The sequence below is a fragment of the Nuphar pumila genome, chromosome 15, assembly GCF_984573655.1.
Source record: "Nuphar pumila chromosome 15, dmNupPumi1.hap1.1, whole genome shotgun sequence".
Taxonomy (NCBI): domain Eukaryota; kingdom Viridiplantae; phylum Streptophyta; class Magnoliopsida; order Nymphaeales; family Nymphaeaceae; genus Nuphar; species Nuphar pumila.
Window position 1 is genome coordinate 34,948,435 of NC_143263.1, and position 27,827 is coordinate 34,976,261.

General features: G+C 35.4%; 1 protein-coding gene across 2 annotated transcripts in view; it reads right to left on the bottom strand.

The window, feature by feature from the left end:
* EMB3142 (nuclear pore complex protein (DUF3414)) overlaps window positions 1-4,707 on the bottom strand; it is a 132,794-nt gene extending 128,087 nt beyond the window's left edge. For both annotated transcript variants that reach the window (XM_089988665.1, XM_089988664.1), the window contains exons 1-6: window positions 4,403-4,707; window positions 4,212-4,304; window positions 4,006-4,080; window positions 3,817-3,921; window positions 3,621-3,731; window positions 1,581-1,740 (exon numbers count right to left, since the gene is read on the bottom strand). In XM_089988665.1, the coding sequence (XP_089844791.1) occupies window positions 1,581-1,740; window positions 3,621-3,731; window positions 3,817-3,921; window positions 4,006-4,080; window positions 4,212-4,304; window positions 4,403-4,543 (685 nt within the window). In that variant the 5' untranslated portion in view covers window positions 4,544-4,707. The remainder of the gene's footprint in view (window positions 1-1,580; window positions 1,741-3,620; window positions 3,732-3,816; window positions 3,922-4,005; window positions 4,081-4,211; window positions 4,305-4,402) is intronic.
* Between the last annotated feature and the right edge of the window lie 23,120 nt (window positions 4,708-27,827).

A 27,827-nucleotide genomic window follows, 5' to 3' on the forward strand; every position in this document is an offset into this window, starting at 1 on the left:
TGATGGATCCCAAATATTTGAAATAATCATTCACCGGTATTTCTTGCTCACCAAGCTTCACTACACTCTCATCACTACTTTGTTGCTTACTAGACCGACATTCCATATATTCAGTCTTACTCTTACTTAACTTAAAACCTCTAGCTTCCAATGTCTGTCTCCATAATTCTAACTTAGCATTAACCCCATCTCTAGACTCATCAATCAAAACAATATCATCAGCAAACAACATACACCACGGTACATTTTCTTGAATTGATCTCGTAAGCTCATCCATCACTATCGCAAATAGGAAAGGGCTTAAAGCAGATCCTTGATGTAACCCAACCGTTATCGGAAAATTGTATTCAATGATGATGCTCAAAAAAATTGCACAAAGTTGGTATACACTACAATGACTAGATATGCTACAAATATTTCATAGGTAAAGCCTTATTTTGTACCAAAATGCCCTATAACAAATGTGTGAGCAATAATTGGCATGGTTCTCTTTGGGATAAGGAGAAAGCAATTAGTAGTGTTGACGTGCAAAGGCGGTAATGCAACTCGTAAGGGTCTTAAGAAAAAACATAATGGCAGTCTAGTTATGCTGCAAATGAAAGAAAATTTTGTAAATATTGCAAAAGAAAGAAATAATAGAAAGAACATATTTTCTGAATATTGGTGATAGTTTGTAATTCTACACACAATCACACACATTATAAACAACAAATATAAAGACATTTCAAACGAATTGCTTTTAAAAGCTCTTTGAAAATGGCAATGTCTCTAAATTATAATTTAAATTAAAAAGAAAGGAACTCTAGAATGAGAATATTGCAATAAGTTACCTACATCTTTTGGTAAACTCGGCTGTTTCCATATTTTTTATTTGCTGATATTGTTGGAAGACCAACACCTAGGAAAACCAGTTTTTAAAATTCTCACAGAAAATCATTATTGACATTATTGCAAGACCAACATTAGTGATCAATATATGGTCCCATGTGTGTGTGTAGATCCTGGTAAATATTTGGTACTTAAGAAGGTATGGAACTACCGAGCTAGAAATCATATGTGCAAGTTGTATCAACTCAATCTGACCATGTAAACATGTTCAACATGGTTTGTTTACCAAGAATCAGGTCTTGGATCCTCTTTTTCTCACGTAAGAACACAATTTTTTGAGTTGTGAAGTTTTGATACATTGTGAATCATTGATTTTCAAAGACCTCGAAAAGCATGCTTACATGCACAATCACATGATTCAGAATGCATTTTTCATAATAAACAAAACATGTGCATCACACATGTAGAGCCTGATCTACATCATAATAGAAATAATTATGAAAAAAATGACTTCTACTCAATAGTTTCATACCATCATAAGTAACAAATATTTACTGTATGTGTGTATATCTGTTTCATTTCCATCAGTACATTACTAATTATCCCTTAACTAGAACCACCTCTTTCCCCTTTTCTCAAATGTACATATATACAAACTTTTGTATGCAAACAAAGCACAAGAAAGATTATTTTTCTAGATTTTATCTTTTAACAATGGTTCTGAATTAAAGTAGCAGAAAAAAGCATCATACTTGATCGAACAATGAGAACTGAAACAGCAAGGCAATGACCAATGGTAAGCTGCTCTCTTAGAACAACGGCATTGCGTTGTACAAGAGCACCTCTTGAGTCCATCACATATTGCTCCACTTGATGCCCACTTGAAATTGTTGCTTCTGCTCGACTAAGTTCCTGCTACATCACCAATCCTAGGCTTATAAAACAAAACTTTTTAAACAAAGACACCAAAAAAAATTTATTTATTTATATCTATTTATTTTTATTTATATGTATACATTTAAATAGGGCCACTAGAATATGAGAACTGGAGTGTACACTAGACATTTCAACACTTCTTTTTGCAAATCCAACCCTGAAAATGTGTTTTGCATGCTCCGTTGGATAGGAATCAACTATTAGATCACGTTTTCTCAATTAAAAAAAATATCATTTTTGAATGCTGGAATATTTATGAAAATTTCGAGCCGTCGATTTTCAAGCTTCAAAAAATCTTTGTTCACACTCAAGTTCTCATATTCTAGTAGGCCGACATATACATACAAACATATATATGGCTACTAGAATATGAGAACTGGAAACATAAGAACTAGAGTCTGAACCGAGATTTTCATGGGGGGGGGGGGGGGTCCTTAAATCCGACCGTATGGCTGTGATCCACATGCTTGGATTTAAAGGGACCGGCTTTTGAATCACCCAATTGTGATGCATAAGCAGAAATTTTAAGGCTGGAAAATCAATGGCTCAAAAGTTTTCCAAATATTCAAGCATCCAAAATCAGGTTTTTTTGCCCAAAAAACATAATCCAATAGTCGATTTCAAGCAAATGGACCATGTTCTCTCTCTCTCTCTCTCTCTCTCTCTCTCTCTCTCTCTCTCTCTCTCTCTCTCTCTCTATATATATATATATATATATATATATATATATATATATATATATATGTGGAAATGTGGAAATGTGGAAATGTGGTAGCTGCTTACCACTTTTTTGGCCTACCACGAGTGAACAGGTGCTTTCAGGTTTTTTTTAATTTGACGCCATGATCTATTTGCTAGGAAATGACACTTGGATCATGTTTTTTAGATAAAAAATGCCCTTTTAAGCCTTGAATATTTATGAGAATTTTAGACCGTCAGTTTTTAAACCGTATAAAAACCTACTTGCATGTCAGAATTGGACGATCCAAGAGCCGATTCCTATAAATTCAAGCATATAGAACACATCTGTATGGCCACATTTAAGGAAAACATGAAAAAAAACCTTCAAAAGCCTGGTAGGCTGGCGGTAGTCTCTCTCTCTCTCTCTCTCTCTCTCTCTCTCTCTCTCTCTCTCTCTCTCTCTCTCTCTCTCTCTCTCTCTCTCTCTCTCTATATATATATATATATATATATATATATATATATATATATATATATATATATATATATATATACTAGTGTGTGAACAGTATATCTCAAGGGACCTCATTGCACATTCTTATATTCTTGGTAATTTTGTTTGAATACTTACAAATGGTAGAAAATTATGTCTTATAATACTTTTTGTGGAACTTATAATTGATAACTAAGGGTGTGTTTGCATCCGGGGACAAGCACCACACCGGCAGAACATGTGGCGTTTGTCCTGGACTTGCCAGTCACACCCCCGGGGATGAGACTGGTGCTTCCTGTGCAGACGCTTTGTAAAGTGCCGCACAGGACATGCTGTGTCCTGTTCTTGACGCTGCAAGATGCGCATGTCAAAAACAGGACAGCGCTAGGGCAGGGACCGGCATTCACACTTCATTCATAGAGATACAGTTTGCTAGTTTTATAATTTAGAAAGAAAAGGGTAGGAAGATTGGTGACGCTTTCTGAATCATGACTCCAGACAGAATAGTTATCAAAGATCACTAGGTTTGTCAATCATGACGTAGTCACAAACCCAACCTGAATTTTATGAGATTCATTGAGACATCAACAAAACAGACACAATCGGTGTGTAATTCATGACATCCAGTGAGTGAGGGTGCAAATTATTGCAGAGAGAATAAAAATGTACAAGCTCTTACAACCTTCATAAGCGTGATCAACCGTTGCCTAAGTCCAGACTTGAACAAGTCTTCGAGGTAGTACTGAATATCAGAAACGAGATCTGCCTCGAGTCCTTGATCCAATACAACAGCCTGTAGAGAAATTATACACTTATAAATCGCCATGATTAAACAAAATAGCACAAAAAAAGGGAGAGTTCACAAATAATCAAATCACCCTCAGGAGCGTATACAGGGAAGTAATCAGTGCCCTCCTCTCTGTGTACCACAACCCCGCCGCAAGCTGAAATATCTCCAGTGGCTCCCGCCCATATAAATCCCACTGCAGGACAGTTTGCAAATGAAGGAAGCTTAGAACTACAACAGAAAGGCAGCGCACAAGACGCAGTAATGCGATTCAAATAACCTCCTGATGTGCAGAGACGAGCAACGCAACGCAGTCGATTTCATTAAGGTTCAGCTCGTCGCTCAGCTTCAGCGCCTGCGAATTCAACCACAAAAAGCCAGGGTGGGGGGGGGGGGGGGGGGGGGGGGAGATCAGAGACAGAGAGATCATGACAATTCCACAAACACTTTTGATCTTTTTCTTCTTTGTGGGTATTTGGAACTCACAATCTGGACATCGAGGTCGTCGAGCGACGGCGAGACGTCCTGAAGCCTGACTTGTTTGGACAACACCTGAGTTCGATCGGACGGCTTCGGCACCTGCACATTCCACAAAAACTCAGCGCGGCGGAAACGCGAATAGAAAACAATCGGGAAAAGAAAGGGCCGGAGATGGAAAAAGGAAAGGGAAACCCTACCGGGTAGGAAAGGAAGGATCGGAAGGCGGGGAGGGCGTCGCGGAGGGCGTGCATGAGCTCGACTCTCTGCCGCGGCGTCGGTGTGGAAGGGCCGAGCAGGGTCGACTCCACCGTCGAGAGTAGGGTTTTGGGGGAAACCATTGCTGTTGCTCTGGTTGGATACCCTAGCGAGGAGAAGCAGAGCGGAGTGCGAGAGAACTGAGTAACTGAGAAGAGGCGCGAAATGGGACTCGGATTCAAACGCGCGGAGGAGACGGGAGGGGGCTCGTGTCCGATGCCCTAATCTCTCTCTCGCGCGCGCGCTAGCGAGTGATTGCTCGGGCTTGGCAATCCCGGACCCTTTCTATAGTTGGATTCCCTTGGCGCTCAAATTCGAACCCTTTCTCTATTCGGATTTCCATGCTCAAATTCGGACCCTTCCCTTTCTAAATCCGTGCACTCTTCACCTAGCTACCGAAATATTCACGTTTCAACAACGGTCCAAGACTCCAACCTTCGTAAGCGTGATCAACGTGCCCCCGTCATAGGGTTGCACTTATGAATCTGATACATCGGATACGGTCTGAATCACGTCAGGTCCGGATTTGAGTTCGGATCTAAATCAAATCCAATGACGTGGGGTTGAATTTAGATCCAAAATATACGTGGTAATATTGGACCTGGAATTGTAGAAAGAGATTAAAAGTGAGCTCGTATGCAAAGAAAAGTGAATGCAATGAGGTTTGATTTTGATACTAATGTCAATTGGTACCAACTTGAAATATAAACTGAAAATGATTGTATTGTCCTTGCAAATTGTTGCACTTTCTTGAATACCTACTAATTTGACCAAAAATTCCCAACTATTTTATAACATTTTTGTCTTTTGCACATGTGAACCTGTTGAGGTTCACGCAATATATAGGTATGTTGTAGGAAGTTTGCAATATTTCAATAAAAAAATTATTTTGCAGACGTTCGCAAATATAGAAGGACCTTCGTGAATATAGCATGTGAACTTTGTTAAATCAGGCCTGAAAGGTGCCTGCCGCCAGACCTAAATCCAGCGACCAACCTATCCACAGGCAGGGAGAGGGAAATTGAGCGAGAGAGAGAGGAAAAGTCATTGTTTTCTCATTCAGCCCTAATCCCTTCTTAAAGGGATTAGTTTACAAAAAATAGTCAATCTTATTTGTCATAATTACATATTGTTACTCAAACGCTTAATTATTCTCTTTTAACACTTCCCCTCAAGCTAGAGCATATATATCTATCATGCTTAGCTTGTCACAACATCGAAGAAAGCCAGCACTAGCAAGAGGTTTAGTAAACACATCAACAGCTTGATCCTTTGAAATAACATGACGAGTAGAGATTTGTCCTGCCTTCACTAGATCTCATATGTAGTGACAATAAACTTCAATGTATTTTGTCCTCTCACGAAACACCGGATTGTTAACAATATAAGTGGTTGCTCTATTATCACATCTCATCACCATTGGCATTGAGGTCTTTACCTGTAGGTCTCTAAGAACTGACCTAATCCATATCATTTCAGTTGCGGTTTGAGACATGGCTCTATATTCTGACTCAGCACTAGGTCGGGCTACTACGGTTTGCTTTTTACTCCTCCAGGTAATTAAATTATTTCCTATAAACACACGAAACCCTGTAGTGAACTTTCTATCATTAATGTCTCTAACATAGTCAGCATCAGAATAGGCAACTATATCGAGAGAGTAGCTTGGTTTGTATAGTAGTCACTGTTCGGGAGAAGATTTCAAATACCTGAGAATCATCATTGCTGCCTATCAATGCACTTGGGTTGGTTTATCCATGAACTGACTTATCTTGCTCACAGCTAAGGAAATATCTTGTCTTCTCATAGTAACGTACAGGAGTTTACCAACTAAAGACCTGAAACTTCTATTGTCAACCGGTTATGCTTGTTCATCAAACAACAAGAAGTTTAGGATCCATTGGAATATTGGCAAGTTTGGCTCCTAACATTCCCGTTTCCTGCAACAAATCAAGTACATACTTTCTCTATGATAGAACTAACCCCTCACTGTTTCGAGCCACCTTTATACCCAAGAAATATCTAAGAAGACCAAGATCTTTGGTAACAAAGTGCTTCTGAATATGAGCTTTGGTATCTGAGATATCCTTTATATTGCTTCATGTGAGTATAATATCATCCATGTACACAACCATAACCACAACACCTGTAGGAGTTTTCTTAACAAACAATGAGTGATCTGATGTTGACCTGTTGAAGCCAAATGCAGACATACTCTCAGACAGCTTCTGAAACCACGCACGTGGACTTTGCTTTAGACCCTACATTGTTTTCTTTAATTTACACACCTGGTAACACTCCCCCTGAACCTTGAACCCCGGAGGTTGCTATATATACACAGTCTCAGACAAATCACCATACAAAAAGGTGTTCTTCACATCCAACTGGCATAAACTCCATCCATTATGTACAACCACAGATATGACAATCCGAATAGTGCCAAGGTGAGCCACTGGAGAAAAAGTTTCAAACAAGTCTACCTCGTACGTATGTGTGTACCCTTTTGCCACCAACATGGCTTTGTAACGTTCGATTGAGCCATGTGGATTACACTTAATGGTGTAGACCCAGTTACATCCAACAACATCAACATCGACGAGAGGAGTAACCAACTCCCAGGTATTTTGTGAAACTAAAGCATTCATCTCTTCTTGTATAGCTACTTTCCATTTGTGGTCTAATAATGCGTGATGGTGATTAAGCGAGAGAGATGCAATAGATAGAGCTTTGATGAATTTCTTCATATGACTCCCAAGTCTTGCATCTGTAACAAACTTAGAAATGGGATGTAAAGTGCATTGCCTTTTACCTTTTCTGATAGCTTTGGGCAAGTCATCATCCGCAGTAGAGGCTTTAATCGTGGCAGAAGGACTTACTTTTAAGGAAGCAGACTTCAATCATGGGTTATGATTCCAGAGGAGATCTACGAGAGTATACCACAGAAGGGTCATGATACCGCATTCGAGTGTGTGAGGTAGGAGGGCTTATAGGAATTGACTCTAAGGGAAGAGGTGGGATAGGTAAAGGCATAACATCTCCCTAATCGCATTTTAATCTGGAGGCAGTACTTGAAAAGAAAGAAACAAACTCAAAAAAGGAAACATTCGCACTGACATACTCCCTAGGAGAAATGGGATCATAACACTGGTACCCCTTTTAGTTTCTTGGATAACCTACAAAGACACACTTTATGGATTGAGCAGACAATTTGACCCGATGAGGCCCTAGTTTATGAACAAAGCAAACACACCTAAACAACTTGGGAGAGATCGAGAAAAGAGGTGCATTTGGATATAGGATTTTCAAAGAAATTTGTTTTTCCAACGAGGATGATGGCATGTGATTAATAAGGTAGCATGTTGTAAGAATGACATTTCCCTAATATGATAGAGGCATGCTTGATTGTAACATAAGGGTGCGTGCAACATCTAGATGATGTATATGCTTCCTTTCAGCAACCCCATTTTGTTGGGAGGTATGGGCACAAGTAGTTTGAGATCGAATGCCACAATTTCTATAAAATAGTAGTAACTCATTGGTTTTAAACTGAAGAGCATTGTCAGTGCGAATAATCTTGACAAGACAATCAAACTGAGTTTTTATTTCAATAATGAAAGATATAAGGATCGAAGGAGCTTTCGATCTGTCTTTTATTAAAAACACCCATGACAATCTAGAAAAATCATCGACAATGACCAAATAACAATGACATTGTGACCTACTATAAACTCTACTAGGCCCCCATACATCAACATGAAGAAGCTCAAATAACCTTTGACTCGACGGACTCTGACTAGACGGAAAAGAACTCTTGTGGTGTTTACCCAACTGACAGGCTTCACACTGGAACGAGGCAGAAGATGGAATCTAAGGAAGAAGTCGACGAAGTTTTGGCAACGGGACATGACCAAGATGAAGATGCTGTTGATAAGAACTGGAGGATGACTCAAACATAGTGTACACGACTCCAAGTGGTTGATGTAGATAGTAGACACCTCCTTCTTCATAGCCTCCACCAATCCTCTTCCCTGTCAGCAAATCCTGAAACATGCAACACAAAGGATCAAAGATCACTCTACAATTGTGTTCCTTTGCAATACGGCTAATTGATAATAATTTTTTAGGAAAGGAAGGAGCATGAAGCACATCTATCAACTGAAGTAACGAAGAGATGGAAACATTTTCTTGACCCACAATGGGTGATGAACTCCCATCGGCAAGGACAACATTGTGATATTCACACATGGGATCTAACTTAGAAAAATTCTTAGATGTCCCACATAGGTGCCTAGAGGCATCTGAATTAATAATCCATCTACTACCTTTGTACTTTAATTCATCACTTGCGGAGCAAGCAACATCAGCAATGGGAGTAACTGTGCCCGATTTAGACGGGCGGTGAGACATCAATTCTTTATACTCTGCACGACTAAGAGTAACCAAATCATTGGAGGAGTCAGTGGGAGTCTCTGTGTCAAGCTTTGCACCTTGAGCCTTGGTCATGTTTGATGTCTGAGAAGGGGGTCGACCATTTTTGTCCAACACTTATCTTCAAGATGTCCCAATTTTCCACATAAGGTACACTTAAGTCTACCTCTTCCTCCTATGTCTCCACCTCAACCTCTTCCACGAGTATTTAGGAAATTTCCCCTTCCACGATCCAGGGTGACTACAATAGCTGATGCTTGTGAATCAAGCTCAGTCTGTGGAAGAGTGATAACTAATTTGCTCAGGCGGTTGTAAGCCTCGGCAAGAGTCAGAACATAAGATCCATTCAACATCTGAACCTTGGCAATAGATAATTCAGATGATAGCCCAGTAAGAAATCTTGCAACCATGGTTTGCTCGTGATGGGACTTCTGCTTGGTACAACATAGGAACCTATGTGCATTCAACCTTTCAAAAGCAGATTTTACATATGCATAATATTGATACAATGTTTGATCTTCATGCTGTAGTTGATAAATCTCATGCTCAACTTGCAAGATGCGACTAACATTGGTCTCATGAGAGTACGTATCTCAAAGATTGTCCCACATATGTTTAGCGGACATATAGTAAATAAGACTGTCAACTATATGAGGCAATACACTGTTCATAATCCAAGACATAACAATATTGTTATCTTCATCCCATGTGCTGTATTTTTCTGATTTATCGGTTGGTTTCTGTTCTAATAGAATATGCTTTGTTCGATGACCTGAAAAAGACATCATAAAAGTCTCGGACCACTTGGCATAGTTGGAGAAATCTAGCTTGACAGAAGACCCATAAGAGAAAGGGTTTGCAAAGGCCTTATATTCTCCAAGCAGCTCCCTTTTCAGATCATTGTCTTTAGACTGCAAATCAGCCATATTGATTGAGACTCAACCAGCCACCAGACAGGACTTGCACGTATACAGTTTCCCTAGAGAAGATTTTGGTCTTATCTGATCACAATTTTCACACACAAAAAATTTAGACCAACTCAAATATGATCTGTGACAGGCAAAATACCAGATCTGATTTGTGATAGGTAAAAAAATTTCATGCCAGATTTGACGTGATCTTAGGTCACATCTGATATGTGGTTTGACTCCACCACGTTAATCCACAACCAGTCTCCACTTAATGTCTGATTCTGATTTCTAATATGAATCTGCCATTTTTTTTCTACCTTCAACAACTCAGATCTCTGCTTGATCTGATTCTTCATGACCTTCGACAAATCAAATTTCCACCTGATCCGATTCCATGTCTTTTTGCATCAGATCTCCACTAGACCTGATCTTCTCCATGATTCCCTCACCACAGACATCTTCAACATCGTCGATCAATAGTAGAATCCATATGCCACAATCATCTTCATCATCACCTTACATCAGTGGAATCTAAGATGAGGGTTCGGCTCTGATGCCATGTTAAATTAGGCCTGAAAGGATTCTGGCCGCCAGACCTAAATCCAGCAACCAGCCTATCCACAGACAGAAAGAGGGGAATCGAGCGAGAGAGAGAGGGAAAGGGAAAGTCATTGTTTTCTCATTTAACCCTAATCCCTTCTTAAAGGGTAGTTAAAATTAGTTTACAAAAAGAGCCAATCTTATTTGTCATAATTACATATCGCTACCCAAACACATAAATATTCTCTTTTAACAAACTTCACTTAAGTAAATACTCCTGAAGGAGCTCCGTAAATGTGTGTTGATATTCATGAATATCTATTGTGAATATTCCCAACTTTTTCACCCTAATGAGACCACCACAAATACAGTATGACATTCGCAAATATAATGTAAAGAAAACATGTGAGCCTCCTTTAACTAAATATTCCTCGAGAAGGTTTGCAAATCTTTTGCTCAACTTACAAGATGCGGCTAACATTGGTCTCGTGGGAGTACATATCTCGAAGATTGTCCCACATCTATTTAGCGGACGTATAGTAAATAAGATCGTCAACTATATGAGGCAATACACTGTTCATAATCCAAGACATAATGATATTGTTATCTTCATCCCATGTGCTGTATTTTTCTGATTTATTGGTTGGTTCCTGTTCTAATAGAATATGCTTTTTTCGATGACCTGAAATAGACATCATAAAATTCTCGGACCACTTGGCATAGTTGGAGTCATCTAGCTTGACAGAAGACCCATAAAAGAAAGGGTTTGCAAATGCCTTATATTCTCCAAGCATCTCTCTTTTCAGATCATTATATTTAGACTACAAATCAGCCATATTGATTGAGACTCAACCAGACACCAGATAGGACCTGCACGTATACAGTTTCCCTAGAGAAGATTTTGGTCTTGTCTGATCACAATCTTCACACACAAAAAAAAAATTAGACCAACTCAAATATGATTTGTGACAGGCAAAATACCAGATCTGATCTGTGATAGGTAAAAAAATTTCATGCCAGATCTGATGTGACCTTAGGTCAGATCTGATATGTGGTTTGACTCCACCACGTTAATCCACAACCAGTCTCCACTCAATGTCTGATTCTGATTTCTAATATGAATCTGCCATTTTTTTTCTACCTTCAACAACTCAGATCTCTGCTTGATCTGATTCTTCACGACCTTCGACAGATCAAATTTCCACCTGATCTGATTACATGTCTTTTTGCATCAGATCTCCACTAGATCTGATCTTCTCCACGATCCACTCACCACGAACATCTTCAGCATCGCCAATCAATAGTAGAATCCATATGCCACAATCATCTTCAGCATCACCGTACATCAGTGGAATCTCAGATGAGGGTCCGACTCTAATACCATGTTAAATTAGGCCTGAAAGGGTTCTGGCCGCCAGACCTAAATCTAGCAACCAGCCTATCCACAGGTAGAGAGAGGGAAATCGAGCGAGCGAGAGAGAGAGAGAGAGGGAGAGGGAGAGAGAGAGAGAGAGGGAAAGGGAAATTCGTTGTTTTCTCATTCAGCCTTAATGCCTTCTTAAAGGGTAGTTAAAATTAGTTTACAAAAAGAGCCAATCTTATTTGTCATAATTACATATTGCTACCCAAACACATAAATATTCTCTTTTAACAAACTTCACTTAAGTAAATACTTCTGAAGGAGCTCTGCAAATGTGTGCTGATATTCATGAATATTTGTTGTGAATGTTCCCAACTTTCACACTCTAATGAGACCACTGCAAATACAATATGACATTCGCAAATATAATGTAAAGAAAACATGTGTACCTCCTTTAACTAAATATTCCTCGAGAATGTTCGCAAATGTCTGAATGTCCTCACTCATTTGCAGACGTCCCCGTGACGTTTGCAAGATGATTCATGAACATTCCCTACCTATGCGGACCTTGTGACCTCATTTGCGGACTTTCCCGACATTCTCAATGAGATTCATAATTTTTTTCAAGACTTAGATGTGAATCTCTCCATGTTTTTGTGAATGTTCGTACAAGCATTAAATGTAATGCTTTATTTTTTAAAAGTGGTGGTTCACATTTTAGGGTTTTTTCATATTTTAGGGCTTTTTGTGTTATCCTACCCATTTTTCCATTGTGTTTCTCTTGAAAAAAGTTTTCAAAGATTTTATGGCGCCTATTTTTTTGGCAAAATTCTTTGACACTATTGCCTACTCTCTATCACATTGTGGCACTTCATCGATGACTTTTTTAGCAATCAGGACATCATCAGCGGTGAGATATTTCGCTAAGCGCATCTGTAACAGTTGAATTAATTGTTTTTTGAAATTTTTGACATGAATTGATTTTTTTGTGAAAGAATTGCATGGTTCTCAAGTTATCTTTGTATGTTTAATAGCATATTGCATTTTTTTATTGTTTAATCCATTTTCATGTGTCTCCCTTTCTTGCTTTGTTTTCTTAATTTGGTATGCTTTCATTTTCATGTGGTTGTTTATCTGATGTGGTTATGAGCTTTACATTATCAAAGATCTTGCCCAAAACCTCACAACAAAATGGTCTTGTAGAAAGAAAACATAAAAAAATAATTGAAACAACTAGAACCCTACTCATTTAAAAAAAATGGTTCTATGAATTTTTTGGTCAAAGTTGTGCTTATTGCTATTTACTTAATAAATAGAAAGCCTTCATCTTCCTTGAAAAATATTAAACCTTTCAAAAAATTATTTAATATAACTCCCAATTTCAAAAGATTAAAAATTATGGATATAAGTTTTTTGTTCTTTTTCAAGAAAATGACAAACTTTCTCCAAAAGCTATTGAATGTATATTTATCGGTTATGGTGAAAACCAAAAAGTATATGGATGTTGTGATTTTAAAATTGATAAATTGTATATTTTCTCAATGATATGTCACATAGGAGCAGGTAGGGGTGCAAATGCGGTACTGTGGTTTAAAAAAATGGGTGCAGGGGTGCGAGGAGGGTATACGTATATGATTTTTGACAGTTTTAAATTAACACTAATGAAATAAAAACAAGTATCATATCATCAATTCATCATGCATAAATTCATGCAATAAATCAAATTAACAATCTATAATTGTTATTCCTCATCAATAAAAAATAGCATTGCACTGGTGCATATATATATATATATATATATATATATATATATATATATATATATATATATGTACGTGCATGTGTGTGCATTTATGCATTTATATATAGTATAGATAAAACTAGACTTGGTTAGGGTTAATTGAATATACTTTTAGATATAAATAGACCTTAGTGTGGTTGACTTCATCTGACCCAAAGGAAGTTGTGTCCAAGTGTTGCACTCGGATCCACCGATTAGAAGAGTCTATGCTACATAGTTGAAATGTGACTTTTCTAGTACAAGAAAACGGGTTTGATAAAGATAAACCTAATGATGAAGTAGACTACTCTTTCTTATTTGATCTCTTACCTAAGAGAGGTGATGATATATCTTGCTTGAATGATTATGCTGAGAATTTTGATAATGATGAATGTCTTAATGATGATGTCCTTAATGACATACCTATAATGATTCTTTTGTTAATGATAAAACTTCTCATGAACTTTGTGTTTATACTTGTCAAGAGAGTGAGGATCAACCTTGTGCATTAGAAAAATATTTATAAGATCAAACTATAGATGATCAACCCATAGAAGAACCTAATACTAGATTTATAGAAGAACCTAATCTTAGAAAATCCCAATGAACTTCCAAACCACCTAATAGGTTTGTATCCTCTAAATCCTTTTCCCCAAAACTATAAGACTTGCTTGATTGTCATCCATGCCTACAATGAATCATTATGTTATACTAAAATTATGGACCACCCTTAATGGATAGATGCTACAACAATAGAATTAGATGCCCGTCGTAAATCCAACCAACATATGGGAAATTGCTTCTTTACTTTTAAATAAAAAGACTATAGGTTGAAGATGGGTATTTAAACTTTAAAGTAAAAACTAAGAATGATAAATCTCTAAAAAGATATAAGGCTAGGTTTGTTGCAAAATGATACTCACAAGAATATGAGACTGATTATGAAGAAACTTTTGCTCTAGTGGCTAGGATGACTAGTGTTAGGACCCCGATTGCCATAGTTTCTATTAAACTATAGCTCACGTATCAATTTGATGTAAAAAAATGCATTTCTTAATGGTGACCTTAATGATGAAGTTTATGTAGATCCTCTGCTCAGGTTTAATATAGAGAAAGGGAAAGTTCTTAAATTTAGGAAACCTTTATATGATCTTAAACAAACACTTAAAGCCTGGTACAACCATTTTAGTAAGGTAATGCTTGATGTTGAATTTATTTTTTGTTATAATGACACTGCTCTCTTTGTTAAGAATGCATGAACAGATCTTGTTATTATATGTTGATGATATGATTATTATGGAAAGTGAAAAGAAAGGTATTGACAACGTTAAACATATTCTAAAGAAAATTTTGGATATGTCTAACCATAGTTTTCTAATGTATTTTTTAGGTATTAAGGTTGCTTACTCCCCAAGAGGCTATGTGTTATCTCAAATGAAATGACATCATAAATAATTATCAGATTAGGTTTATCAGATGATAATGTAGTAGATATTGCAGAAGTCATCAATACTAAGATGAGAGTCAATGGCAACACTTCTTTAGAGGACCCTACTTCTTATTAGCAGATGTGTGGATCACTCATGTACCTATATATCACTCGACATGATATAGCATATGTAGTTCATAGCGCAAGCCAATTTCAACATGCCCCCACAATGGTTCACATAAGTGAAGTTATGAAAAATATAATATATTTAAAGGACACATTAACTAAAGAGGTATTTTTATCATTTTCTTCATCTTTAAAGTTAATAACTTATACTGATTATGAATAAAGAGACAATCTCAATGATTGGATTTCAACTATGGGTTATTGTGTGTTTTTCGGTGATTCACTCATCTCTTGAAGGTGCACGAAACATCAAAAGGTGTCGCTTTTTTGTACACCTTTGAAGATGTATTGTTATAACAAGAGTATCATTTACATTGCAAGCAATCACACCTTTTATGAGAGTATGAAGCACATAGAGATAAATTGTTATTATGTTTGTGAGGAATTTCGTAAAGGGACCATTAAGTTGTTTTATGTTACATCAAAACATTATATTGTCGACTTCCTCACCAAAGCATTGCCTTCACCTTGGTTCTCCTTTTTCCTCGGCAATTTTTTGATCATTTCACTATCAATTTGAGGGGGGTTTACATATATATATGTTTTTAGGTTATATTTTAGGATTGATGTAATAATTTTTTTGTATTTTATATGCATATTATGTAATATATATAATATTATATAATATATATTATAATATATATATTATATTTATTCAGCTATTGAGATTGAGCCATTAGGCATGCCTAACGGCTAGTTAGACTAGCCATTAGGAATGTCTAATGGCTAGTAGTCTCTCTCATTATCTTCTTCTTTATATTTAGGTCTCTTACCCATTTTGAAGACATGCTTGTATTAATTATTTCTCTTAATAAATTTAATATTTTTTACCTTTGTGCTTTTTGTGTGTGTGCCCTTTAGAGGCCATTGTGCTTTGCTCTTAGTGGCTCTTGTGAATTGTGAACTCTTCTGTATTTACCCTTGTTGGTTTTGTGCAAGGTTGTCAAACTAGGAAGTGGAAGCGGAAAACAATACGAGAAGCGAAAGCGAGAAGAAAAGCATTTTAAAATTTATAAAAAGCGGTAAGTGAAATATAAATTTGGAAGTGAAATATGAATAAAAAATAAAGCAATATGGTAATTTAATAGGAATCAGACAAGAAACAAATAAAAACCAAAATAAAATTAATCATTATTATATTTCATGATTTTTCAGTGAAAGATTTAAAATTTTGTTAAAATTTAACAATGCTGGTTACCAATTTAGAGAAAGTACATGAGAAGTGAGTGAAAGCATGAGAAAAAATACATGAAAACATGGAAAACATGAAAAGAAACATGAGAAAAGCATATAGGAAGCATAGACCATATGAAAGGAAACAAGATCCTTCGAAGATGTTCACCAAGAACAACAATAAGGACACTCAAAAGAGTTTCACCAAGTGAACACACACAAGCCACAAGATGGGCCCACACACAAACACCCACTAAAGGGGCAAACAAAAGGGATAAAAAATAATATTTTATTGATCAATGCTTATGCAAGAAGCGTACATATTGTGGGGGCTTTGCCCCATATTTATACACAAAGTTGGAGATAAAAAATGGTGAGTCGTTGGGGGTCCAACAACTTTGTTGAATATAGTTGTTTCTAAAAGGTGACTGATGGATTTTGAACATCTTCATGCTTATGAGCATGCACTTTTTTATATAAGGCAATAATCAATTTTGATTCGCAAAATCTTGGTATTTATGGATATGAATGCTCTTAAAATGTATACCTTCATGTTGTTTTGATTGCCAATGTTTTGTCTCATGAAAGTTACTATTTTTTTCCCCTAAAATAGCGAAACTTCCTCTTCTAGGGTGTGATGCCTAAAGATTGTTTCATAGGTACATCAAACAAAGATTGTTTCATGGTCGTCTCTAAAAGGGTGAGTTATGCTACAATGACAAAAATATGGTACCAATTTATGTGCAGGATGTAGGGAAATGTCTTGTGTTTGCATTGAAGTGATTTATAAACTCTAACTGCTTATGGGCAAATTATGACATCAATAAATAATTTAAAGGTCCAATCCAGTTGGATGTCCTTTTTGCTTTCTCTTCCATTCCTAATGTAAAACTCTTAGTTTAAAAGCCATCTTTTTTGTCAGCCATGTTGATACTAACTTTGATAAATGGTTTTTCTAGATTGAATATGTGGCTATGTTCTAGCATGTCTCAAGGACCCAAGTTCATGTTTGTTCTTTTCTATAGGTAGGTCATTGGCAAATAGGTTTAAGGGACCTTTGAAGAAACCATTATTGGATAGAGAGAAAGCCTTTCTTAGATATCAGTTGTAATTTATTTATGTTTTTTGTTATATGTTAGTTTTTATAAATGCATGAAAAAATTAACATGAAGAAGAGTTTTTGAAAGTTGGCAAAATGTTCTTGGTCCTATCATGATTTACATAATTGAAACCATAGTGAACCAATCAATGTTATGATCTATTTTGTTGTTCATTATTTTTGAGTATTTGCTTTTCTATTTAGTATATATTATTTTTTATCTATATCATTTTATGATCACCAGATGTTATACATATTGTTATTAACATGTATCTCATGTTTAGATGATTGTATTATATCTAAAAAGGAAAACAAAACAAAACTATAAAAGTGAGCATTTTGTCCCCATTTAATGAATATTTAATGTCTACTTCATCTTTCTTGTGAGCTTTCATTTTTTTTTGGCATTTTCGTCATGCAAATAAAAGAGGAAAAATAAACTAAAAAGATATCTTCTTACAATGCATATGATTAGGCATCTGCAATATTTGATGTTATTTTTAATGTAAATAGTTGTCTGCTCTTGTTAGTTGCTATCAATCACCAGTTTCTCTATTTTGTTTTTAAGAAATTTTTTTATTTATTGATTACAAAATGACTAATTAAGAAACTATCATGGATGCAACAACACCTACACCAACACCTACTTATGGAATATACCAATCAAAACAATTGATAGCTTACCCACTGGTTAATGATTCATATTAAGGAGTATAGAAGAGGCTTGACACGTGGATAGTAAGAAAACCTGCGTTGTAGCCAAAAGTATGTGTCCGACATATGACACAATAAATACAACATGAATATGATGACTCCCAGAAATCAATGCTTAAATAAGAAGCAACTAACACCTTCAGTGACAACAAAAGAAAAGGTTGAAAAGATTGTGGCCAAAATCATGTCTTCATCCGAAAAGCATCTAAGGAGAGAGATTCATGTGTGTAGTCTGTATTGAAGAATTTGAAGGATCCACTGACTGAGTGTGAGGCCGATGCCTGATCAGATGTAGCCACCTGCAGTGGCAGTGGTGAGATGCAAATGGAGAGTGTGGATACCGTGAGAGTGGCAGGGGAGGTACCTCATCAAGGAAAGAATGTTATGGCTGATGTGAAGATTTTGGAGAATATAGAAGGTGGAGATTGTGAGGTGGAGAATGATGTTGATGGTCCTCAACTGAAGGAGGATGAAAGTGAGTATTCTTTTGCATAAGAAGTACTTTAGCAAAAAAAAAAAGGTTGGAGTAGAGAGTTCGCGTGAGGATGCTTAGAAGTATAATAAGGTGGAAGATCAACCCTTGGAGGAGCAAGTGCATGCTATGAAGAAGAGGTCATAGCAACAAACAAGATCTAGTGCTTGTAAACATGTACTTTTTTCAATAGTTATTGTATGCAATATATTAGTAAGATGTTTACAATCAATTTTATTATTACATTCAATCATTTATTAAATTGTCACATATATATGTTTGTATTGATTCTTGCAATTTAATCTTTAAAATGTTCTATATGTGTGTGTGAAGCATGTATATAAGATCACTAATTGGATTAACCAATTCATTATTTAATTTGTCATGTATATGTAAAGTATAGTTTTAACATAACTAGTATGAGTATAGGCATACATTCTTTAAATTATCATATATGTGTGTGAGTGAAACATGTTTGTGAGATAATTTAATTTTTGCAATTCAAAATTTAAAATGTTATATATATATATATATATATATATATGTGTGTGTGTGTGTGTGTGTGTGTGTGTGTGTGTGTGTGTGTAAAACATGTCTGTAAGACAACTAGTTTGAATAATGCAATTCATTGATTAATTTTGGCAAAAAATTGAGTTTGAATTTTAATTTCAAATGAATTTTGCATTGTGACTTTTAAGAGTATTTGAATTATGAGTTTAGTTTTTTATATGAAACTTGAATTTAAAATTATATTTGAATTAAAATTTAAATTTTATTTCTGAAACTGAGTTTGAATTTTAAATTGAATTTTTTGCTTAGATTATAACTTGAATTTAAATTTGACTTGTAAGTTTGGATTTGGGTTTTATTTTTCAATTTTAAATTTGCATTTAAAATTGAATTATGACTTTAAATTTGAATTTGCATTTATATTTTAAATTAAGAATTTAAGTTTAAACTTGAGTTTGAATTGAGATTATGAGTTTATATTTAAATTTTGATTATGAGTTTAAATTTGAATTTGCATACTAAATTTTCATTCTGACCGGCCCAGATGTACTTCACGTTGTTGACCATGCTTTCCCAAATGCTTGCAAAATCATGCATGTAGGAATTAGATTTTGTAAGACACAGATCTGGATCCAACACCTTATATCAAGATGCAGATCTTTAAAACAAAACATTTAAGGGCTCCAAGATTAGACATGGATTGGGTTTGATTCAGTGGTTTATTTAGAAATTATCTTGAGATTTAGATCTAACCCAATCTGTTTGCACATATTGCATGTTAAAACCTTGATTTGGGTCTTCTTTATGGGATCCAGTATCACTATATATGGTGTAGATCAAGATTCATTCTTACATCATTGCAACTTATCAGATTTCATACTCAGATGCGGTCAAATGCATATATTTTGGACATGGATTTGGATCAGTCAAGATCCAACCCATATCCAATATGTCAGCAGCCCCAACAAGTTTGTATGATTACATAACTATTCAAAAGCCTAAAAGAATATAATTTCAATTGCCTATAAATGATATACTTAGGTAAATTATCTCGTTGTTACTGTGAAATGTTGCAATTTTATTATCACCCATCTTCAAAAGTATAGCTAGCAGGACAAAAACATTTCATGTTGTACTATTTGTTTTCTTTTAGCAGACCGTTCCAATTTTTTTTAGCATAATGTTGTATTCATAGTTTTTTTTTTTACTTTTATATGTATTATGTATGTGTGTGTGATTATCTTAGTTTAGAAATTATGAAAAAAAAATTGCTTCTCTCGTTGCCTTGACAATTGCTTGCAGAAAGAAGCGTTATTTGAATCCAATTTTTCAAAAACTCATACTTGGTGTCATCTATTTTGGCATCTCCAGCAACTCCAAAGCTAACCACATCAAAGACCTTAGCACCAACAACTCTGAGTTGTACGTCCCCTGCCCAAGCCAAGGATCCCAAATGAATCAACAACACTATCATAGTGCCACAAGCTTGGTTAAGAACATAATTGGGTCGAGCCATTTTTGTTAGAACGTAGACGAAAATGAACAAATGAATCCTTAGACAAGTGATTTGCATCTGGGGTCTCCACGTGGTTGATAGGAGCTACCAGTACACGTATCCTTTTGGTGGGAAGTTGCAAGTTCAAACCCCAATGATACATTGAATAATTACAGGAGGGGGTCTGCCTAACCCCAGTTTGCCTTAAAAAAATTTCTAACTAGAAAACTTGATTTTTTTTAATGATAAATGGTTATTTTAATTCCATTCTATAGCACAACCAAAAATATTTGGGTGATCTAAGTTAGTTAATCTTAGGTGAGTTACATGCAATCATACAACTACAACTGTTTGGATCTCAAACTTATTGGATTTGGGTCCAAATCACACACAAGCTCTAATATAAGCAGTCAAATAGTGTAGGCATACATTTTTGCCTTATAACTCCATGAATCCACAAGCAATATCATCATGTGGTATTTGAACATTTCATGCTATCATATAAGATCATGCTTTATATTATAGACATGATTCAATTTCGAATCCACAATGGTCTATATTCACGATAGGCATTCTATCATACACATGGTCCTCTTAGATTGTTTTCAAATCACAAGTATGTGTATGATCATTTTAGATTTGCAAAATCATAAGCATAGGTATTTCAGATTTTACAACTCTATAGTCATTTCATATTTGAAAGATCATAAGCATGCATAGGCATCTTAAAATCAACTCAATCATATCATAAGTCAAGGTCGACATATGCATAATCAATATACATAAGCATGCATATCAACACAATCATTCTTTAAGCAAAAGTCGATATGTGCATACTCAAGATACACAAGCTTGCATATCAACTCAAGCATCCTTAAGTCAAAGTCGATATGTGTATACTCAAGATACATAAGCCTGCATATCAACTCAATCATCCTTTAAGCCAAGGTTGATATGTGTATAATTAATATGCATAAGCATGCATATCCACACAATCATTCTTTTAAGCAAAAAATGATATGTGCAAAAATTGATACACATAAAAATGTATATCATTATTTTCTTACTCAACAATCATGTGCATAAGTAATGAACATGAACATGCATCAAGACATTTTAAAACCAACACAATCACATTTAAGCCACATATATACATAAGCATGTATATAGGCATTTTAAAATCATCACATTCATATTAAAACCATATAAGCATAGGTATGGGCCTTTTAAAATCAACACAATCATATTCAATACCATATACATAAGCATGTATATAGGCATTATAAAATAAATAAAATTATATTCAAGCCATATAGCGTGTATATAAGGATTTTAAAATCATGACAATCATATTTAAAACCATATAGGTATTTTCAAATCATACTTTAAGCCAAAATCGACATAGGCATAATCATTATACATATGTATTTTAAATATCAACACACACATATTAAGTCAAAGTTTACATGGGCATAATTAATATATATATTAACCCAAAATCAATAATTGCAATACACATATAGGCATTTTAAAATCATCATAGTCATGCCCTAAGCCACATGGGCATAATATGCATATAGGCATCTTTTTAAAATCAACATAATCATACCCTAAGCCATAATCAACTTGGGCATAATAAGCATATAAGCATTTTTAAAATAAGCCAAAATAGACATAGTGTGAACACCCCAAATTTTCCAAAAATTCCAAAAACTCCCTTTTTGTCCCTAACTCACATTCTTTGAATAATCGGGTCAATTTTTAACCAATAATTCCATTCATTTCTGGGATTCGCAAAAATCCATACTCAATTTTCATTTCTGACCCATATTCTGATCCAAATCGGACCCGGATCCATTCTGAAATCCCAATTAACCCTACTTTTATCAAAAACCGCATTTTAAACAATCATATATCTCAAAATAAAATTCTTTTTGCAAAAATACTTCAAAATGCCTCATTTTGGCCCAATCTGTTAAAATCCTCATGTTTTCAGGGTTTCTTTTTTCAAAAACTCGAAATTTTATTTTTTTAGTTTTTAAGATCCCTTTTTACTAAAAACCTCTTTTTCTTTTGAGAAAACTTTTTAAGAGCCTTTTGAAAATTTTGAAATATTCGGAGGTTTCCTTTTGAAAAGTCCCAACAGACTTCCGTTGTGAGAGAAGCCGCTGCGACCTTCCTCTCTCTGCTTCATCTCTCACGATCGCTCATCTCCAACAGCCTCCTTTTCCAGAATCTTCATTTTCCTCTTTAAAAAGACACGCAGGGGACTCCACTTCACCATCCGTTTTCACCGTACCATCGTCTCCTCTTCCTCTTCCACAAACCCGATCTTCACCCCTCCACCTTTCTATCATTCCTTCTCCTCTTGATCCCTCTGGTCATCTTCCCCAATCGATTGAGGGAGTCAACCTTCCCTGTAACAAAATAGCCAAGAATTTTGATCCACGATTAAGGAGAAGCTTTCTCCCCTCTCAAATCAGAATCAACTTCATCTACGGTAAGTGATTTTTTTTCTTTTGTCGAATCTACATCTACAACATCTATTTAGCAATAGTTATTTCTTTTTTTTTATTTACCATAAGCACCATTCATAGTGTTGATCTGCATCTAGCAGTATCAACCTACGAATTGCAATATTGATTGGAACACTCGCATTCCTACATTTTTTTTAATCTATTCTTGAATTTTTTGATTTCTATTTTGAATGCCCATCTTATGCTTCAACATTGTCTATACACATTTTAACGTCTTGTTTGTATTTTGTTTTCATACCGATTTACTTTTTTTTTTATTCATCTTTGATTTTCGTACTTACATCTGAATTTCTGTTTTCCCTTTCTTCTGATTGCCCTTCTTACATTCGATTTCTCATTTTAATAGCATCAGATGGCATTCTGTTCACTTTTTTGCTCTTTTTGTTGTATTTCGTTCATTTCTATTATGTTGAACTTCATTATACTTAATTATCTATTATGTTATCGAGTTTTCATCTTCGTCTTAAGGTCTACCTTTTACCTCAGCATCCCATTTTGAATTATCTCCATCAAATTTTTTATTGCTTGTTATGCATTATTTCAGTTTGCCATAATGACATCTAAGTCCCGATCCATTACGAAACACTCCCCTGTGTTTCTAAATAATCGAGGGAATTTCGAATCAACGCATGTTGATGATTCAGAGCCCCCACCTCTTGCGTGACCTGCCGGCTATGCCAAACTCAAAAAAAAAGAGAGAGAAGAAAGGAAGGGGAAAACGACAGAGCACGATTGTGGGGGAAAGAGGGAATCTGCATCTCTCTTGAGCTATTCCTTTGCTGCTTATCTCTTTTGTTCTCTATTTTTCTTCAGTTTCAATGTTTAATGTTCATCATGATTGTTTGAATGTTTCTGTTCATAACGTCCCTCTTTCATTTCTGTTTCAAAATGTATGCAACATCATTGTTATACTATGTCATCTCTTCTGCGGTTTATTTAATTTTTGTATCAATAAGGTTGCTTATGTATCAGCCTATTTTGTTTAGAGAAGGCTATAGCAGATTTCATGTAGCACCAATTCATCATCCGATTTAGCATTGTTTCTGATATAAGCAACAGACTGGGTAGCATTCTGTCGTCTGAAAGGTAAAGGGATCTGTATACAACCCCTGTTCATTATTGTACTCTATTCATTTACTTTAGATTATCGATAGATCTAACCATTTATGTCGTATCATTAGAGTCATTTATTCTTGTCCAGGGTCATCGATTGTTCATTTTACCGACTAATTCTATTTACTGATTTCTTTGTTTAGTATTGTCATGACTATCTGCAGTATTTTTTTTTTCTTCCTTTCTTTTCTTTTGATTTAGATCTGTCAGTGTCTTTGTTGAATCTGATCGTTTCAAATCTAAATATGCATAAAGAGATCTCGGTTCAGTAAAGCTCAATCGGTATATAGGCTTATGGAGGATTGGTTGAAACCTGGGCATGATAGAATGTTTTAGTTGAAAGCTGGCCAAGTGGGTATGCGTTATGAGGGATTCAATGAGATAGGTTTGTAATATGGAATGAATAAGCTATATCCTTTTCTTTAAACAACAATCAGTCTCTTCTTGAAAACCAGGAATTAACATGGGTTCATAATTTTGTCTCATGTTGAAAATAATGGGAAGGGATCTCTTCCTGTATTTACAGGTGATTCCTGTCATGCAACAAATCCTTGACTTAAGTACCGGTACAGTTTAGGCCCTCTGGCAAGGAAATCACACCAGTTTTGCTGATGACTTGGCTCGGGGATTTTGCAAGAGGTAGCATTATTCAACTTTGCATTAAGCGTTGCATTTAGTATACATAAGAAGCCCCATACCCTAAACTCATCTGTGAGTTTCTTATCAACCATGGAATTATTTAATGCCAAGTATGACTTCTGGAACCCCTTTGTTGAGCTAGTAGATGGTTCCACCAATATAGAAGAACTTGTCAAAAGATCTGACTAGAAGAGTGCTGATGAATCTAGTCATCTGATCCGCCCCTGCTGATTCCCCTCTCTACGTACTTTGTTCTACAGCTAGAAAGAGACTTGGGGCGACTCAAAGTTCCTGAACATAGGTATAAGCTAGAGTTGTAGCCCTGGATATCATGTGTAAAAGAAAATCTGCGGTTTTGCTGCTAGTGTTTATCGATAAATCTCTTGTTTGATTTCACAAAGATATTATCTTTTCCAGATCTCATTCAGTTAAGGGAGAGATTAGCCATGATTCTTCTCTTTCCGGGGGTCCTGGGTGGAGGTATGTATTGAATGTCTAGAACTCGGAACATAGATCCACATCCCTGTCACCTTCTTCACACTCCTTTGCACATACCCACTAGCATTCCTACATAGTAGTCATAATATGTTGTCATTACTTCATTATGCTCTATCAACACGCACAATGTCACTGCTTTTCACTACTTTAGTTCCTTCTTACACTTGCATCCCATAGAGTATACTTGTATACCACCCACACTGTTGTCATATATCTGCTATTCCTTAAGTAGGCTTTCATACATTCCACCTTGATAGCTATCTGCTGGAACTATGTGCATTCTAACACTTCCCAAATCAATCTCATTGCTGCACCAACTCCCCAACATAACATATTATTCCCGGTACCTCCCCTGTGTACACCACTTTACCTGCCCTCTTCACAGTCACTTCTTCACAAACACCCATGCAACCACCCACTGTAGCCATACTACAACCACATTGCTTATCCACTACACTACATCTACCATTACCATCACCCTATACTACCTCATTACACCTTCCATATGTTCACCATATATCTGCACTCCTGCCACAATGTGCACTGTTACTGCAAATTCCTTTGTTACCTGAGCATTCCATCATGATTACTCACCCCACTAACACCTTCTTTGCTTGCTATACAGTCTTTCCTCGCTTCACCACATTCCTTCACAGCGCAGTGTTGTTCCACCTCTTTTCCATTTCCAATGCACTCTAAAACCCATACTTTCCCTTCTTCATTAACATAAGTTTGTCACTTAGGAAAAGCATATACAAATTTTCCTTTCATGAACACACCACTTCTGATATATGTGTGTATATATATTTTAGCATATCACTCATGATATACATTTCCCATATAGTATAGGCATTATGTTTAAGTGCATACGTTTTCATTTCAACATAAGTAGGGTACTTTTCATAGGTATTATTCGTTAGAACAATTATAGTCACCTGTATGTTTTTAGTGAATTTTCCACTCTGTGCTCACTCTGTTTTGCAGAAAAGATGCCATACATCAAATTCCTTCTTAGATTAGGATTCTATCATTTTAATTCATTCAACGATGTAATAGTTAGGTTATAATGAGAAATTTACATTTTCAGTGTTAGAATAGAATGTATGTGCATATAGATCTCAAAATCATGTGTTTCATCTCATTCTTCCTCCTTTATTGCAAAATTTCACAAATGGGAACACAAATGACACATGCACCATTCTAATAAAAGGTAATTAAATTCTAAGTTGATGATTTACATCAATGACCATAGTCAGGATGTGAACAAAACTTAGGATTTTCATCTTTTATGGAATAACATTAGACCCACACTGGATCTTCTTTAAAAAATCATCATACTTTCTAAATTATTTTCTTCTTTTATTAGAGTTTAACTTAAAATTAACTCAAAATATATATCAATGGCCATAGTCAGGATATATTGAGAGTTAATTTCATTTAAAACTATATAAAAGCACCAAAATATGTTTTGTTCTTCACCTGAATTCAAATATAGATTATTATATAATACATTTTACGATCATAGTCAAAGATGTATTATATCTTCAATCTTATTTCAATTCATTTAAAGAATGAAATATGCTTTTTAAATATTCAATTTTTCAAAAATTCTTTAATTCATTCATCATTTAGGATAAAATTACATCATATTTTCAAAATTCTTTTTCAAAACCCAAGTGATTTTGAGGTGTATCTTCAAATACCTTCTTCATCTCTCAAATCAATCTTCAATTTTTATTTATAAATTCAAAATTCATCTTTATACTATCAAAATTCTATCTCATTTTTAAGTTCAAACTTCAAATTCAAAATCCAATTTGACTTTGAAATTTCAACTTCATTTTTTTATTCAAAATTCAATTTCCAATTTCAAATCAGATTTCAAAGTTCAACTTTGGAATTCCAAATTTGTTTCCAGGATTCAATTCAAATTTAATTCAATATTCAAATCAAATTTCAAAGTTCAAATTCAACTTTGAAATTTCCAGATTCATCTCCTGATTTCAAAACTCAAGTTTGAAAATCAAGTTTCATTCTCTATCCTTCTTCCCAAATTTTGAAAATTGATCTAAGGTTTCTCAAATCCAATTTCAAGTTCTATCTGGGTTCCCAAAATCCAAATCCCATCTATATTTCCAAAGCCCAGACCCATCTTCGGATCTTATTTGGATTTCCAAAATCCAGATCCATCTTCAAATCTCATCTGGATTTCCAAAATTCAGATCCATCTTCTAAATTCCATGTTGGATTCCAGACTTCAGATCCAACTCCATTTAGGATTCCAGATTCCGGATTCAACTCCATCTTGGATTCCAGACTTCGGGTCCAATTCCATTTAGGATTCCAGACTTCAGATCCAACTCCATTGAGGATTCTAGATTTCGGATTCAACTCCATCTTGGATTCTAGACTTCGGATCCCAGATTCCGGATTCAACTCTATCTTGGATTTCAGACTTCGGATCCAATGTCATTTAGGAATCC